The 19612-nt window shown below is 36.7% G+C and overlaps 1 protein-coding gene across 1 annotated transcript; it reads right to left on the bottom strand.

The window, feature by feature from the left end:
- Positions 1 to 1116: 1116 nt before the first annotated feature.
- LOC141404169 (dual specificity protein phosphatase 18) lies at positions 1117 to 18015 on the bottom strand. Its single transcript, XM_073987503.1, has 2 exons — positions 17508 to 18015; positions 1117 to 2153 (listed from the first exon to the last, which is right to left on the bottom strand). Exons 1-2 carry the CDS (start codon positions 17636 to 17638, stop codon positions 1568 to 1570), a joined length of 717 nt encoding a protein of 238 aa, XP_073843604.1. The 5' UTR covers positions 17639 to 18015; the 3' UTR covers positions 1117 to 1567.
- Positions 18016 to 19612: the final 1597 nt, after the last annotated feature.

A 19612-nucleotide genomic window follows, 5' to 3' on the forward strand; every position in this document is an offset into this window, starting at 1 on the left:
ATTTAAGAGCTCCTCTCGGATCATTTTGAAATTTTTTCAGCAAATTGCCCTTGCGTCTCCCTTTACAACGGTACAATTATTTTCTTGCGCAAGGCTATACTTCCTGAGATATTGACCTAAAAGCTCCAAGAAACCCTGACCAACCAAAATGGCAAGTCCGCAAGATAATTCTCGAAGATAGTTTCTGATTGGTGCAGGCTTTGCACATCCTAGTATTTCATCATCTGATACATCAGGTTGGAATATAGACAATATCGGTGCACTCCTTCGGGTACCTCCCATACAAAATTCGGATAAAGTGAAGTTTAAGATTTCTTCTTGCATCGTTTTGTTTCCTTTTTCAGTAGGTTGTTCGAGCGGCCTCATTTGCAAGGGTACATTTTTTTCGGAGTAAGACAATACTTCCTAAGATAATGACCCAAAAGCTCCAAAACCCTGCCGTCACATACTAAAATGGCTATAGTGCAAGATAGCTCTAAAACTTTTTATAAAATTGTTTTTCCAAGCTTAGTAGTTTAATATTTCGAGTTCTTTATGAAGAAGTTTGTTTACTAAAAATGTTTGGTATATATCAATCATTTGGCATAGCACAGAATTGCGGTACATACATATTCTAAAGCAAACTCGTGATACAAAATCAATATATTTTATATACGGCATTGTTATTGTGTTTGGTTTGAGAGTATATCTGCGTCAGCACAGCCGACTGATACCTTCTTACTTGTTTTATTTTAAATTTATAACTGTTTTTGACTCGCGGTCAGATTTTTACTTGGAATTTTTATGATTTTATTTTTCGAAATGCTTTTTCTTTCATATCAGAATGAGTTCGAGTTAATGTTGCTTTTTTATGCATATACGAGTATAAATTTTTGGTTAGTTAGAAATATTTCGTTTGAGCCTAAAATTATGCTTTAATTTTTGTGTTTGGCATTCAACATAAATATTCGGTTCTATTGCAATTTAGATGGTTTGTAATACGTTAGACATTTATTGTAGGAATTAACTCTTATAAAATAAATAAAAAATATCTTCGCAAATAAAGTTGAAAACATAAAATCAGAATTTTTTTGTTATTTCTTCCTAAGGTATATTTTCATGATTATTAAAACTCAGTTTATTTTCTTACTAAATTCTTCATTTATTACTCGTTTTCCTTGTAAATACATTTTGTTTACAAATAGTATGTGTGTGTATCGTTGATGAGTGTGATGTATGTATGTAACAAATTTACAAATGTGCAAATTAAAATAAAATATAACTACACAATTAAAAACATGCACACATTAACTAACGATTCACAAAACAGTATTGTCCTGACTGGACGGACTTGCAATCATGCAACCTTCTGAGACAATGCAAAGCCTCAGCCAGAAAGCATTTAACCCTTGAAGAGGTCTTCACATCCGACATGCCTGACAATGTATGATATAAAATGCTTCTGTTCTCCCAAAAAAATGGGTGAGGAAACTCTTCATTCGAGTGCTACGAAATGATAAAATAATGGATGATATTGATCCCTTCTCCTTCGACATGTACTCTACGAGTAGTAGTTGTTCCTCGCCATTTATGTGGTCAATGGTTGTTGACGATTGCGTCTGTTTGCCAAACGTTGTCTTTGATAAAACTCTTCCATGGGACGAAATTCAGCCTCATAAACATCAGGTACTTCGCGTTGTATAGCTTCAAGGAATAACATTTTCACCGATTGTAAACCATAAATTTGTTCATCATAACAACGTAATTGTTCAAAAAATCCCGTATTGGGTCTTATTTGAGGTCGAATGGTTTTGATGTGCATGAAGGCTTCTCGTAAAGTCATTCCCTGGTATTTCATTAGGTAGGCCAAGCAGAGGGAGGCAGAACGACTGACTCCTGCAACACAATGCACCAATGTTTTGCCACCATTTTGTCGTACTTCTTCTATCATGTCGGCAACTTCATCGAAATGTTTGGATAATTCAGCACTGGGTCGATCTGCAATATTAATACGTAAATACAGAATGGGAGCGGTAGATGGTAGGGGAGTGTCGGGCAATTCGGCAGCAACATTTATAACTAAATTAATGCCAAGAGTTGTAATGACTGTGGGCGACAGAACACTGGCACCACACAAATACAAATGCGGCAATAGTTCAGAAACTCCGGGAAAGCTGTAAAGATAAGAAGGGGAAGAAAGGTTGTAAGTTTGTTTGCATGAAAGTATCAAAGTGAATATATCCCCATTAGCCATAAGACAGAGGAGATAAATATAATTAGAGCAATATATGTATGTGTCTAAATGTTCTCTATAAAAGAAAAGCCATACGAAAGAAGTTTCAACAATTAAAAAAAAATATCAGTCGGCTTTGTCGACAGAGTGAGTTGCCTGTGTGAGTTGAAAGTTTCCTCTACGGAAAGATCGAAAAGTGGCTACACAGCCAAGATCCTTTTCCCTAAAAATTATGTATTTAGAGGGTTTTCTGAATTTTGTGCCTGTTTTGCACGTATGAACTTGGGTTTGGGCGCAGGGTTACTCCCCTAGGAAAAGCAACCTACTATGAAAAAACAAAAGAAAAGAAAAACAAATCCCTCTAACGTTGACAACCCCCGCAAACGTTTTAAGGACCATGATCTGCGAATCTGCACCTGGAATGTTCGCACTCTTTATAGAGAAGGTGCAGTTTACGCATTGGCAGATGTACTGGAAAAGTACAAGGCCGACATTACTGCCATACAGGAAATACGATGGAATGGGAAAGGCGTCACAACAACACCTAAAGGTGACGCACTGTATTATAGCTGCCATGACATAAAGCATGAGTTTGGTTGCGGATTTGTAGTTGGTCGGAGGTTAAAACAGCTGATCTCCAGCTTCACACCAGTGAATGAGAGACTTGCTACAATTCGAATAAAAGCAAAATTCTTCAACATCAGCTTTATTTGCGCTCATGCTCCCACTGAAGACAAGGACGAACAGACCAAAGATATATTTTATGAGCGCTTAGAAGAAACATATGACCGCCGTCCTGCCCATGACATTAAAATTATTCTTGGCGATTTTAATGCTAAAATTGGAAAGGAGAATCTCTTGGCCCAACAGTCGGGAAATTCAGTCTCCACAGTGAAACATCTGACAATGGTATGAGGCTGATAGACTTCGCAGCGGCAAAAAACATGGTAGTTAGCAGCACCAGATTTCAACATTTCGACATCCATAAGGGCACCTGACTGTCTCCAGATCAGAAAACAAGAAATCAAATTGATCACGTTGTGATAGATGGAAGACATTCATCGAGCGTGTTGGATGTGCGTTCGTTCCGAGGAGCAAACATAGACTCGGACCACTACCTTGTTGCAGCAAAGGTAAGCACTCGGTTAAACGTAGCAAACAAAGTACGAACAGACACAACACGAAAGTTAGACATCGGTAAGCTGCAATCACAACAGATAACCACAGCATATTCCACTCAACTAGACCAATTGCTTAATCAAAGCACTCTTCATTCCGATAACATATCAGGGCAATGGCAAAGTATTGCCCACTCCATGCAAACAGCAGCAAAATCCATAATTGGATACCAGAGACCTCCACCAAGGAATCCATGGTATGATCAGGAGTGTCGTGCTGCTACCGAAGAGAAAAATGCGGCATATAGGGCTACTTTACAATCCGTAGCAACGCGTAACGCACGAGAAAAAGAGAGAGATGGAAAAGCGGGAGTGTGAAAAAATCGAGATGTATAGGAACCAGAATGAAGAGTAAAAAATTCTACCAAAGAGTGAAACATCAAACTGATGGCTTTGGTACAGGCACATTCTCCTGTAGAGACCAGCAAGGTAATTTGGTAACTGATACAGATAGTGTGCTCAGGATATGGAAAGAACATTTTTCAAAACTGCGAAGACGACAAAGATACCACAGACCGAATCCCAGAAGATGGTATTGAATCTATACCGCCCAGCCAAGATGAGGTAAAGACAGCAATAAATCGGCTGAAGAATATTAAGGCAGCAGGAGTCGATGGCTTATAAGATAAGACTGTTTGCTCTAACTATAGGGGCATAAGTCTACTCCCTATTGCCTACAAGATCGTGTCAGGGATATTGTGCGAACTACTAAAGCCTATGGTCAACGAGATAATTGGACCATACCAATGCGGCTTTAGACCTGGCAAGTCCACCATTGACCAGATATTTACCTTGCGGCAAATCTTGGAGAAGACCCAAGAGATGCAGATCGACATCTACCACCTTTTTGTCGATTATAAAGCAGCCTTCGACAGCCCGCTGCGTTCAAACGTATTCCAAGCTATGTCTGAATTTGGTATACCCGCAAAGCTCATCCGGCTTTGTATGATGACTTTAACTGACACTAGGTCATCAGTAAAATTGGAAAGAACCTCTCCGAAGAGTTTAGTACCAAAAGGGGTTTCAGACAAGGAGACAGCCTTTCGTGTGATCTCTTCAATATCCTGCTGGAAAAGGTTATACGAGAGGCAAACGTCAAAAGAAGTGGCACAATCTACACCAATAGCCACATGTTACTTGCTTATGCTGATGATATAGACATCATGGGACGATCAGTAAAAGAAGTAACTGATACCTTTATGAAGGTCGAAGGGGAATCTGCTAAAGTGGGTCTGGCGGTAAACGGTGAGAAGACAAAGTTAATGGTGTCGACGCGCAATGCGTCAATTGAGCTCGGACCAACTGTGGAAGTTGGTTCCTATAATTTTGAGGTAGTAAAAGACTTCGTCTACCTCGGCACCTCCGTAAACACAACAAACGACATCAGTTGTGAAATAAAAAGAAGAATTGTATTGGCCAACAGATGCTACTTTGGTTTAAGTAAGCAGTTTAAAAGCAAAGCCACATCTCGTCAAACAAAAATAACGCTCTACAAAACACTGATACTACCCGTGCTGATGTATGGCTCAGAAGCATGGGTACTTGCGCAAGCAGATAAGGCAGTGCTTGGTGTGCTTGAGAGGAAAATTCTTCGAAAGATCTACGGGACGATTTGCGTTGACGGTGAATATCGACGTCGTATGAACCACGAGCTATATAAGCTATACAAAGACATAAATATAGTTAAACGTATCGAGATGCGACGATTGCGTTGGCTAGGCCATATCATAAGAATGAACGATGATGAACCCGCTAAAAAGGCGTATGAATACATTCTACATGGCGGTGCACGCAGAATCGGGAAGCCTAAGCTTCGATGGAGCATACAAGTGGATGAAGAAATGAAAAGGCGCAGTATTCCAAAAAGCGAAGCGAAAAACAGAGAGAATTGGAGATCTTTTCTTAGTTCGGTCTATGGAACAAATGTTCTGTAATGGGCCAGCTAAGTAAGTAAGTAGATCCAGGACAGTCCTTAAAATAATGTTAAAAATCCACGATTCTTTTAACACTACCCTAGCCTTTTTGGCCTATAAAAAATATTTCTAAATTTCTCGATTATAACTCTCTTGGAAGCTTTCTCACTTTTGTATTTGAAATATTTTGCATACATGTTTCTTGACACACGGTCTTTGATTCGCAGAGTCTCTTCTAGAATTCTAGAATGATGATTCATGCCAAAAACTGGCAGAATGAATGTTATTCGAGGATTATAGTTTATTGAATGAGCCATTGACTTAAGATTTATTTTATTGAAATATTTGCGAAAATTGGGCCATTAAAAATGTGGTCCATTCAATAGTGGAAAATATACACATGTACATATGTGTATGTATATGTACATACATATGTATATTAATGTGTCCATATACATACATTAATGTCAAGAACAATTTATTCGCATAAATATCACAATACAAAAGAAAAGTGAATTCGCATGCCATAAAAATGTTTTTTTTATAGCACAGAGACAAAAAACAAACTCAAAATTTGTACGCCGAAAATATTTAGCTATTAATATGTCAACCTTGAAAAAAGTTGCAAATTTCCTTTTAAACAAATTACCAAAACAAAAAGAACAATGACAAAAATACGAGTATATGTGTATGTAATCAATTAATTATTTTCGGGGTCAGGGAATTTTTTTGTTAGAATTAAAAAAAAAGAAAAACATTGCATTCAAAATAAATTAAGAGATTGTTATTGAAAATATACACATGTTTAAAAATGTGTATATTAACAATTTATATATGGCCAAAACAAATCAAGCCATTCATAAATTAAATAAAAAATTTAATACAATTCTTTGTTTTCCATCCTCCCACATTTAATTGGAATAATTTACGTTTCCCATTTATTGATTTATTTATTTTTTTTCTAATTTGGATAATTTATTTATAAAATTATTTTCCATTGTTCATTGACTTTTGCCAGAATTGTGATATATTTATCATCATAATCACCCGCACAATTCGTCATGGATAATTATCCAAACAATTTTCGGCTGGGCTGACTGGACAATGAGCCATAGCCCAATATTCCCTCCCACACCACCTGTGCCACAAAACAATAAATTTGTTTACTTTCACCACCCAACAAAAATTGCGTAGAATATTATTAAAAAGAAAATGTTAAACAACAATGAAAATATCAAATAAACAAAAAGACATGACCTAACACGACTGACGTCAAAGGCCCCGAAATGTATCGACGTCAAATAAACGGTGAGATAATTATTATTTTGTCTTTTTTCAATCTTAAAAATAGAATGGAATTTTGTTGTTATTTTCTTAACTTAAATAAAATTTCATTTTTTATTTACGGCAACTGAATCGTGCATTCCATCTCATCCTTCCGTTCCCTATCCTACACATAAAAATAGAATATCGTAAAGTTAAAATCCCTCCACCATTCCCACCCCACAACCATTTCAGCACCACAAACACCGCCACCACATTCATTCAGGTTAAATTATTTCCATATTGTCAGTATTCACTGATGGCACTCATGTACCCGCATAGTGTTAGTCGGAATTTTGTTCTTTTGGGGAAAATGGGAAAACGTATGTTTTTGTAGTTGTTCTAGTGATCCGTTTTTTTCTGCTGCCGCTGCTTTTGTTGTTTGTTCAGGCTAAACCATCATGAACGTCATAGATTACTTTGAGTTTTCACTTTTTTCTTGCATTTTGTGTATGAACCAAACAACAAATAAAATTTATATTTTTATTTAAAGTTGTGGAATTTGTATTGGCGAACGCTATATAAAACTGGGTGGCATTTTCGAATTATTATAGGATAGGATATATCCATAATGCCCTATTTTCCAACTGTGCTCAGGCTATTATATTTTATGTTATTAATTTTATACTTTATATTTTATAGTTTATATTTATTTTTTTTATATTTTATATTGTATATTTTATATTTTGTGTTTTATATTTCATATTTTGTATTTTAGTTGTATATTTTATTTTATATTTTATAATATAAAATATAGAATATAAAACATAGAACATAAAATATAAAATAAAAATATCTTCTCTATATATATAAAAATGGTGTAAAAAATGTATAGTAATTCATAAAATGAGAACGGCTAGGCCGATTTCTGTAAAAATTTTTGTCAGTTATTCGTATTTTCGAGGAGAAGGTCTTTACGGAAGAAAATTTTGGAAAATCTCTCTGGAAAAGTCGAAAAATTGAAAAAATCGAAAATTGAGTTTTTGTATGAAATTTAATTCCTTAATAGCGAGACGAAGTTCGTCGGGTCCGCTAGTAAAATATGATGTTTTTAATGCAGAAAATTCCTTTATTTATACCTTCCACTATAAAATGGAGGGTATAATGATCTTTGTGATACATAGAGCTATACCAGCCCATTTTCAAAGTTCTATTGTTGGCATATGTAGGTTCACGTTCTGATGTAGCTACCATAAAAAGGTACTTCCCGATTTTCTATATTTCGTTTTAATTTTTTTTTTTTCAAAATAGTCTGACTTAATCCCATTGTTGTTGTTTTATTATTTTATAAACAATTAATTTATTAGTGGAAAATTTCGTTTTAGTATCATTAACCGACCAAAATGACTACAATTAAATATTTAGTCCTTGTTGTGTGTATAAAACATTCCCGCATAGAATATTCGGTATAGGTCCAGGTTTTTATACCCTACACCACTATGTGGGGAGGGTATTATAAGTTGGTTTTGGCCAAAAAGTTTGTAACGCATCGAAATAATGGTCGTAGACCCATACTTATATATACCAAAATGAATGTCTCGACGAGCTGAGTCGATCTGGCTATGTGTGTCTGTCCGTCTGTCCATCTAAGCCTTGTAATCATGCTGCAGGTCGCAATTTTGATCGGATCGTCACGAAATTTCGAGGATTAATGGGGGTCTCACAGAGGAAGAAACCTATTGATTTTGTAAAGGTCGGATAATATTCAAGGGTCGGAATGGGCAAAAAACTTATTTGGAGAAAAAGTCAACGTTTTATTTCAAATCAAATATCTTCGCATCTATAAGGGGTATATCAAAAGCAAAACCTGCCAATAAAAGTGGAAAATATCACCTTTTCAACGATGTATAGTAGGTCGTCGTTGGTGGTCAAACAACGACGATATCGCAATAGTCGCTTATACAACCCAACTTTTCATTTTTGCGATTTTAATTATAATGACGAATATCACGGCTTTGGTTGGGAAGCTTCCAAAAGCAAAGCCTGACTATGAAAGTAGAATATTCCACCTTTACAAATGATGCAAAGTAGGTTGGCGTAGGTGGCCAAATAACGGAGATATAGCAATAGTCGGTAATGCATACCATTTTTAATTTTTTTTTCAATATCGCGTTACAGGTCGCTATTTTGATCGGATCGTCACGAACTTTTTGGGGGTTAATGGGGGTCCCGCAGAGGACGAAGCCTATTGATTTTGATGATGGTCGGATAATATTTAGGGGTTGGAATGGGCAAAAAATTTTTGGAGAAAAGGTCAACGATTTTTTTCAAAGCCAATACCTCTGTTTTTTTAAGCGGTATATCAAAAGCAAAACCTGGCAAAGAAAGAAGAAAATATTACCTTTACAACGATGTGAAGTAGGTTGTCGTAGGTGGTCAAACAGCAGAGATATCGCAATAGTCGGTAATGCATCCCATTTTCCGATTTTTTTGTAATCACGCTACAGGTCGCAATTTTGATCGGATCATCACGAATTTTTTGATAGTTGATACGGGTCCCACAGAGGAGGAAACCTATTAAGTTTGGTGATGATCGGATAATATTCAGTAGTCGGAATAAGCAAATAGCTTATGTTGAGAAAAGTCAACGTTTTTTCCGCTTCTGGTAGCAGTACTCCAAGTAAGTGGGCAAACAACCGAGATATCGCAGAAGTCAGTATCATATCCAATTTTTTTATTTATTATAATCACGCTACAGGTTGGAATTTTGATCGGATAGTCATGAAATTTTGGGTGTTGATGGTGGCCCCACAGAGGAAGAAGCCTATTGATTTTGGTTATAGTCGGATTATATTTAGGGATCGGAGTGGGAAAAAACTCATGTGGAAACAAATTCGAAGTTTTATTCTTTGGGAATATATCGGTTTCTAGTTGGGGTATTTCAACGGCAAAGCTTGTCAATGGAAGAAGAAAATATTACCTTTACATTGGTGTAAGGTAGGTTGGCGAAGGTGGTCAAACAAGGGAGATACCAGTATATTCGGTAAAGCATCCAATCCCTCCATTTTTTTACTCACGCTACAGGTCACAATTTTGATCGGATAGTCACGAAATTTTGGTTGCTTATGGGAGAGAGAAAGAGGCATAATATGTTTGGTGGTAGTCGGATTATATTCCCTAAAAGAAATGTTTACCAATGGAAAGCTTATGCACAGGGGTAGTGGTGTAAGGTATCACATGGTCGGCCCCGTCTCGACTATAGTCTTCGCTCACTTGTTATACCCTCAGCATTTATGCTAACGAGGGTATATACACTTTCATACGGGCAAAATGTGCCTTATGGAAATAATGGTTTTAGACCCCAAGTATGCTTGGACGAAATGTGTTTCAGACAATTTGGAGTCGATTGAGCAATGTCCTTCCATCTGTCTGTCTGGCTGGCTGCAGCGCACGATAACTCTCGAACGGATCAACCGATTCGGTCCAAAATTTGGCTTTCGTAATATTTTGTCCAAACTTAGTTTAAGTTCGGTCCAAAATTTGGCTTTCGTAATATTTTGTCCAAACTTAGTTTAAGTTCGAAGATAGGATATATCGGTCCACTCCTTCCGGTACCTCCCCCACAAAAGTTCGAAAGTGTACGGAAAATTTGTGCGCACTATAACTCTTGAAGGAAGTAACCGATTTGATTCATACTTTGCATGATGAGGTTCCAAAATGGACTCAATCGGTCCACTCCTTCGGGTACCTCCCACACAAAATTTCGGATAAGTTCAGATTAGGACCTGCTCTCGAATCGCTTTGATTTTTTTTGCAACAACTTGTATTCATTGCCCCCCATACGAAGGTACAAGTTTCATCAGGGGCAAGTCCATACATCCTGAGAAAATAGCCTGAAAGGTGCAAGACACCATATGACACCGTGTGTAGCGGTTGGAGCGCAATATAACTCTCGAACGGACCTAGGGATCGGTCCAAAATTTGGCCTTCGTAATATTTTGTCCAAACTTAGTTTAAGTTCGAAGATAAGCCATATCGGTCCACTCCTTCAGGTACCTCCCCCACAAATCTTCAAAAATGTTCGGAAAAATTTTGCGCACGATAACTCTTGAAGGGAGTGACCAGATATAGATCACGTTCGAATATGGACTATATTTGTCTACTCCTTCGGGTACCTCCCACATAAAATTTCGGATAAGTTCACTTTAAGACCTTCTCTCGAATCACTTTGATTTTTGTTGAACTAGTTGAATTCGCTGCCTCCATTACGACGGTGAAAGTTTTTTTAGGGGCATGTCCATACTTCTTGAGAAAACAGCCCGAAAGGTGTAAAAAAACCCTATGGCACCATATGTAGTGGCTGGAGAGCACGATAACTCTCGAACTGATCAACCGATTTGGTCCAAAATTTTGCCTTCGTCCTATTTAGGCCAAACATAGTTTCAGTTCGAAACTTCCCCCCCAATATTTAAAAAATGTCTCGTTGGAATCGAGCTTAATGATCAATCATTCAAGTGAAAGAGACATTACTTTCAAAGGCAGCGCTAAGCGTTTGTCATGAAAGCACAACTAAATGAGCAAATACCCATTGTTGTTGTAAAAAAAAATGCATTTGAAAGAAGAAAAGTTCGATGACAGCGAAGCCGCTCCACAGCCGATATGACTGAAGAGCCTATGCCAAAGGCGAAACATACATGTCACGTAGTGGTGGTTGTGTGGGTTCGAATCGTCGGCTTTCCTCCTTCACTTGCATCATTGATCATTAAGCTCGATTCCAGCGAGAAATTAATTAAAAATTAAAATTAAAAATGATATTCGCCCTAAAAAGGCAAAATTTTCAAATAATTAAAAAATGTCACTAAAATGGTATGCACGATATCTCTTGAACGGGGCAACCAATTTGGTCCAAACTTTTGATCTCCTAATATTTTGTCCAAAATTTAGTTTAACTTCTAAAATGGTCCATATCGGTCCTCTCCTCAGGGTACCTCCACCACAAAAGTTCAACATTTGTGTCTATATTCAGTTTAGGGACTGTTCGAAGATCTTTTGGAAATGTTTACCGATGCTGTTCGTTGTGATCCTCTTTACAGCGATATTATGTTTTTCGTGGACAAGTACATGCTTCCTGGCCTACTCGTCCAAAAGATATACGATGACCCACTGAAATGACCAGTGGGCGCGATATCTATCGAAAAGATATGACTCCCAAAATAACATTCACTTCCATAATGGACTATGTCGGTCCATTCCTTTATGTACCTCCTCCACAACACTTTTGAACTTTAATCTTAATCGACATATTTGTCAACAAGTTCAAATGTCCTAAAAGGGCCACAAAATTCTGAAAAGATCCTAAATATATTCGATCTGTCCGTAGATGAAAGTTTCAATTCACAAAGACTGAGGGTATATCTCTGTCGGCAAAGCCGACTGATACTGTTTTACTTGTTTATATTTTATACTAGCAGACCCCGGTCCGCGTTGCTGGCCCGTCGTAATGAGTTTTAATTCAAAAGTAGGTATTTTCTACCTCACTTCTTCGGTCCATTGTCAAACCGAGAAGGATTTTAAGTTTATCAACAGATTTTGTCTGTAACCTTTCTTTTCTCTTACGGACTTTGTCGGATTTTTCGCCAATTTGTGCCTTTTAGGATTTATTATCGTCCATGTCACTGTCTTTATCCTAAAGCGATCTAATAATAAAAGTTAAAAAAATGATTAAATCGAATTCTCCCGCTTATTTAGACCTATATGTTTTAGCTTTTCATAGCTGATGGACCGTTGAACCTCACCATTTAAGTACATTTGTAAATATATATAGTTTTGATCGGGGGACAACCACCGTTGTCTCGAAAACTAATTTGCAACCTGATGCACTCATAAGTTTAACAAATACACCGATTATAAATAAATAGGCCCCGAAATTCGTCTACAAATATATAGCATTTTAGACCACGGGACATTCCTGAATATTTTCTGAAAATTAGGTCCAGTAGTTTTGAAAAAATAATGTTTTGAAAAGAGTGGGCGTGGTCATCAGTTTTCAAGATATAACATATTAAAAAAGTGGGCCTGGTCCGGTCCTAGGGTGCACACAACTTCATTGCCTACCAAAATGTATGCTGAAACCGATATAATCATAAGTTTGGCTTATACATATAGCGTTTAACAGAAAGGCATGGGGAAGGTACCCCACATAACAATGGCAAACATTTGCAAATTTTATGGAAATCCCTTCAGTAGTATTCGAGTTATGACATACTAAAAAACAGGCTTGGTCGGGCCTATAGGCCCCAAAGAAGTGCCGTAAATTTTTATTCCGATACATACATAATTTTTGCAAATATAACGTTTTTTTAAAAAAATATCGCATAGGGGAGTTACCCCGCCCCCTCTGGAATTCAATAAAATATGTAACATGTTTTCGGGGGCGTGGTAAACCTTTCTTTCCAAAAAATCTAAGTTGGGTTATGACAGCATTTGAATTTTATTCATAATGGTAAGGAGTTTTTTTAAATATGCCCTCTTCAAAATTCAAGAAAATATGCCTGTACATTCCCTGACATTTTCACGAAAGTGGGTATGGTCAAGTCTGCGGTTCCTAAAAAAGTAGGTAAGGTCGGAGACACAACCACAATTGTCTCGCAAATTAACTTCCAAATAGATACATTCGTAATTATTGTAAATATAACATTTTTAAAAAAGTAGGGTATAGGGGAAGTTCCCCGCCCTTTCCGAAATTTAACTGAATTTGTAGCCTATTTTAAGCGGGGACCATCTCTGTACATTCCCTGGTAATTTCAGGAAAATCGGTTCAGTAGTTTTTGTACAAATGATAAAAATAGAAAATTGAAAAAATTGGGCGTAAAAGTTTGCATAAAAACCCAGGTCGAAAATCGGTCCAGCCGTTCTCAACTGATGCCATTACCAACGAACGATATTTGATTTTTATTTATAAAGATTTAAAAGTTTTGACAAATCGCGATTTTCTTGAAAATCCCCTGTAGATATAACCTAATTAGAAAGTGAAATAAGTACGTAAGGTTGGAGACACAATCGCCATTGACTCGCAAATAAATTCCCAAACCGATACATTCGTATTTGTTGCAAATATTGCATTTTTACAAAAATAGGGCATAGGGGAGGTACCCGCCCTATCCAAAAGTCAAAAAATATGTAGCCTATTTTTATCGGGGACCAACCCTGTACATTCGCTGCAAGTTTCAGGAAAATCGATTTAGTAGTTTCGTAGATATAACATATTTAAAAAAGTGGGCGTTGTCCAGTCTTAATGCCCCAAATAAGCACGTAAGGTCGGAGACACAATCGCCATTGACTCGGAAATTAATTTTCAAGGCGATACATTTGTAATTGTTGCAAATATTGCATTTTTACAAAAATAGGGCCTAGGGGAGGTACCCCGCCCGATCCGAAATTCAACCAAATATGTAGCCTATTTCAACCGGGGGCCATCACTTTACGTTCCCTGCAAATTTCAGGAAAATCTATTGAGTAGTTCCGTAGATATAACATATTTATAAAAGTGGGCGGAAAAGTGGGCGTGGCCAATTTTTCTTTGCATAAAAACCAAGACTGAACTATGGCTAACATTTCCATAAAAAAATTATCCAAATCGCTCTAGCCGTTTTCAACTGATTCAATTACCAACAAACGACAATTGAGTTTTATATATAAAGATTTTATTTTTTTTTTTTTTTGTTTTATATATTACTAGCTGACCCGGTTGCTGGCCCGTTGGTTGGGTTCTCCGTGTAAACTTTAGTTATCTATCCAGTATTGATACACCCATAATTAGGCATCCCTCTAGAAACTTCATAATATAAATCAATGTTTTGACATAAATTCCATATAATGGTATCCCCCAAATTTAAGATATAAAATCTCTTTTATTATACCCTTCACCATAAATCGACAGTTTAAAGCACTTTGTGACCCACATACAATGGTCGGTGCACGTCAATTGACATTGCTATATATTGGATTGTTGGTCTCGGTGGGGGTCGTAATTATAACTGCAAAGAATTGTTGGTATAGGTCCACGTTTTGATATAGCTCCCATAAACCTGTACCGGCTGATTTTCGCTATTTTTGAGGATTTAACATCATTATCACACCGAAATCTGGTTTTAATATATTTTTAAGAGGAGAGCATAAATATTCGGATCGACCGAAAGACACGCCTTTTTATTTGCGCTCGGTATGTAACAGTAATAGGTTCACGTTTTGATGTAGCTCCCATAAAACAGTACCTCCCGATTTTCGATAGTTCAGTGATATAGCCACTGCTCAGTATACGTCCTCTTTTTGATATAGCTCCCATAGAACGGTGGCGCCTGATTTTCGCTATTTTTGGTGGATTTAACCGAATTCAGCCCGATCGAACGTAACGCCTTTTTTCTTTGTGCCCCTCAGCGAAATGTATGTTCCTTAGGGATATGTATGGCAATATTTATATAATTCATAAAAAAATTACTTCTATATATTGTAGTTGTTATTATCGAGATTTTCCTGTATTTAAAAAATGTATCTTTACCTAGTTATTCCAAGGACTGAAATCAATGCTCATGAAGTTTCACTTCCCACATTTTGGGATTTTATCCGTAATTATAATATTTTCAAAAATCGAACACGATCGCGGTATTCTGATTCCAATGACGATATTGTATTGTATATCAATAACTTTGTCTGATTTCCAATGGATCATTCTGGAATTTCGATCTTGTGACATCTTAAGTTATAACAACATTGTGGGGGAGGACCACCGGTCACTACTCTTAGCCGTATAAAAACAGCTTACGACAGTTCTAATTAATTGAAATAATATATTTTTGAAAATTTTGGGATGACCGAGATATTTCCGCGACGACCATTCAGGGTCAAGACTGTAATTACAATAGCATTGCAAACAATTTTTAAACAATATATTAAAACGTATCTTGAATTTCGCGGTTTTCTTAAAAAAATTGTGGGGAGGACCACCGGTCACTTCACTTAGCGGGATAAAAAAATAGATTACGACCTATTCTCAGACCTAAAAACTCCACATACAAAATTTCATAAGATTTCCCAATCGATTTTTCGGAATTTCTATATAGTGACATCTCAAGTCATCGGGATTTTACTGTATTCCAAAATATGACGTTTACCGCGTTATCCCACATATTGAAGCCAGTGTTATAGCGGTTTTGTAGTCACGCTTACTAAAATTAGGTATATTATCTGAAATAATACATTTTTGAATAATTTGGGATGACCGCGATATTTCACTTCCGCGACGACCATTCAAAAAAATATATAGCCTATTTTCACCACCGGTGTTCCCAGTACATTATCTGAAAATTTCAAGAAAATCTATTCAGCCGTTTTTTTTAGTTTTCAATTTATAGTTTACAATTTAATAATATATATTTTATATTTAATTTTTATATAAATATTTAAAAGATAAAAAATAAAACATTGAAAATGCAATGTAAACTATACTTATTATAGACAAGTACTATATACTCGAAGGAGTGGAAATCATTATTTAAATTATCGTGACAATGTCTGCCCGTAAGACTGCGGGTGTATCAGTGATTATAATTTATATACACAACTGTGCCTCAGAGGAATGCTTCAAAACAAAGGTAAATTGAATTTTTGCCAATTGTGCCAAATTTCTAGTAAGATCCTCCCTATGTCACATTCTTGATTCATGATCGAAATTTGTCATCATTTGTTTAACACTTGTCTTTCTATGCTATTTAAAATAAATGAAATATTTGGGGAAATTGTTCACATTATTGTGTTGTAAAATCATTGGCGTAGCAACAAAGTAAATGAAAAAGAACATTTCAAAAGGGACAGTTCTTCATGAAGGGGGTGTTGAGAGAAAAAGTGTTTCCTTATGCCCACCTGTCTCTCAAACAAACGGACAATTGCGGCAATAAAAATTTGCCTATGTAAATCTGGGCCTCTTCTTATCGCCCTCTCCGAATGACGTGTAGTACATAAATAATTAAAACTGAAATACTGAGGAAATGTATGGAAAACATTACCAACCAACATCATCAGGCTCGGACTCAGCACAAAATAATCTTCAAACAAAAACACACTATAGTGTACATCAGAAATCGTTTTGGCCGACAAAAATTATTTTTGTATTTCAAATCGTTAAAAATAAAACATTTCAAACAATGTTGACGTAAAAATAATCGGCTATTTTTGTTAAGTCAGGTGAATGGTTTGTTGATGTTTCTTTTTTTTTTTTGGTTTTTTTATTTGGCAGAATCTTCTACCACCACCAACACTATTTGGTTGTCTATGCCATAAATCCCATTCCTAAATAAACATTTTACGATAGCAGCCTTAGGATGGTTGTTAAGGCCATAAAATTGCCAAAAATGTAAACGAGAGACTACAGGGGAGTCGTTTTTATTTTATTTTATTTTCTTACATTATGAATTCGCACATCCCCACGAAACGACAAACATTTTTATAGCCGGCGCTGCTGTTGACTAACCAACAACAACGAAAAAACATAATTTTTGAATGACCATTCGATTTGTTTGTTGTGCGATTTTTTTTTCTTGGGCATTTTTCTGATTTTGGCCAATTGCCAAAAAAAATCATATTTGTTGTTGTCATTAAGGGGTAACGCATTCGGGCAGTCGCTTGTTGGTAAGGGGGAAAACATACAGATTCTTGTCAATAACAACAAACAACAATGTCGTTGTTGTTATTTGTCAGAAAGAAAAGGCAAAAACAAAACACTTTCACTGTTAATTGAAGAATGTGGCGGCCTGACTAATGCTAATTGTGGAGAATACTGCCCGATGGGTGGGTGGGCGTTTTTGGTTGGTTGTCTGCCATTTACATCATTACATACAGACATACATGGCCAAAATACACGCGTGTAGTGTATCCAATGGAACTTACCTTGGTGGAATTTCTTTAATATCCGTGGGTTTATTGTTGTTATTACATGTGGCTGGATTTTCACATTCCTGGAAATTTTGAGTGGTAGCAGCTGAGGTCATGACAGGTTCTCTTTGTTCAAGAATTTGCATTGTTTCTTTTTTTAATAGATTTTTTTTATAAATTTTGTATTTTTCGTTAAGAACTCAGGTGTTTTTTGTTATGCAGTTATTTTCGTTTTTTTGCGAATATTCACGATTATTCCTCTTTTGTTCGGGGGGATATTTTCTTTTTGTGTTGAATTCGCACGTCTTGACTGCTCTACGTTTTTAAGTGAACTGGTCTGCCGTGCTGGCCATCATCATCATTCATACATCTATCCAATCGTGTTCGGTATGTTGAGAGAACAAAAAAGTCGAAAAAGAAACACAAAAAAGTAAATGTTTCAAACAAACATTGCTAACGTTCTGCTTGCTGTTGCCGGTGTTGTTGTCTATGGGGGCAAAACGAACAGCAACATTCATTCCCGCTCGCTTTGCTTGCGCACCAATACAATTTTTATCACCAACAAAAAACTCTGCGAGTCATGAACCAAAATTCATAAAAAGGGGGTGGTTGGTTGCTGGCACAGACACACCATGCACAGTGTTCGGAAATGGAACTTGAAAATATTGTAATGTAGTAAAAATGCTACGATGTTTTTTCTAGCATTGAAATTGCAATGGTCCTACACACAGAAAAAAGGCCTCACCAACACATGTCCCAAACATATTTTGTAGCAAACATATATTTGTTTGCAAACAGTCCCAACCATAACATATGTTTGGGTCCTGCAAATAAATATATGTTTGGGTGCAAACAAATTATATGTTTGGGTGCAAAGAATTTATATGTTTGGGTACAAACAAATAATATGTTTGGATGCAAACAAATTATATGTTTGGGTGCATACCAATACAAATCCAAAAGCCACAAAAAATACAAACACATGCACCAGTGGGCGCTTTCTGAGAGCAAGGGAGCGTAAATGTCAATGTGAAACACCTATAACCAAAAAAATAGCCAAATTTTTGACCAAATCGGTTGATCTGTTCGAGAGTTACGCTGCTCTCCAGACACTGCATATGGTGCCATTGGGGGTTTTTAACCTTTCGGCCTGTTTTCTCAAAAAGTATGGACTTGCCCCTGAAAAAAACTTTTACCATCGCAATGAAGTCAGCGAATGCAAATTGCTTCAACAAAAATCAAAGTTATTCGAGAGCAGGTCTTAAAGTGAACATATCCGAAATTTTGTGTGGGAGGTAAACGAAGGAGTAGACAAATATAGTCCATATTGGAATCTGATTTTTATCTGGTAGATATATAAGGATATGTAAAGCGTGGTCCGTGCTGTACACATCCTAATATATCTACTCCGCCACTCCCTTCAGGAGTTATCGTGCGCACAATTTTACCGAACATTTTTGAACTTTTGTGGGGGAGGTACCTGAAGGAGTGGACCGCTATGGCTTTTCTTCAAACTTAAACCCTGTTTGGACAAAATATTCCTAAGGCCAAATTTTGGACCGAATCGGCAGATCCGTTCTAGAGTTATCTTGCGCTGCAACCACCTCACACGGTGTCATGGGGTTTTTTTTTGCAACTTTCAGGCTATTTTCTCAGGAAGTATGAACTTGCCCCTAATAAAAATTGTACCGTCGTACGGAGGGCAGTGAATACAAGTTTCTAAAACAAAAATCAGAGCGATTCGGCCCTAAACTGAACTTTTCCGAAAATTTTTGTGGAAAGTACCCGAAGGAGTGGGCCGATTGAGTTTATATTGAAACATTATCTAAGTCTGGTACACATTTTACGATGGGCAAAGTATGGACCAAATCGTGAGCACGAGCCAGCCAGACAGACAAACAGACGGACGGACATTGCTGAATCGACTCCAAATTGTCTGAAACACATTTCGATGAGGCACATTTTGCCCATATGAAAGTGTATATTAGGGCTATAACCAAAAAAATACCACCACATAGCCGTGTAGAGCATGGAAAACTATTATGAAACACGGTGTCAATTTTTCTCTATCGCGAAAAAAGTTTCCGCACCAAATGCATTGAAGTTCTGCAATGCATTTT

This window comes from Musca autumnalis, unplaced genomic scaffold (genome assembly GCF_047663935.1).
Source record: "Musca autumnalis isolate F117 unplaced genomic scaffold, ASM4766393v1 scaffold_4, whole genome shotgun sequence".
Taxonomy (NCBI): Eukaryota; Metazoa; Arthropoda; class Insecta; order Diptera; family Muscidae; genus Musca; species Musca autumnalis.

Coding starts and splice junctions, on each gene's coding strand:
- LOC141404169 (XM_073987503.1), bottom strand. CDS start 17,638: ATGCAAATTCTTGAACAAAGAGAACCTGTCATGACCTCAGCTGCTACC. Junction 2,154..17,507: donor ATTAAAGAAATTCCACCAAG/GTAAGTTCCATT, acceptor TTATCTTTACAG/CTTTCCCGGAGTTTCTGAAC.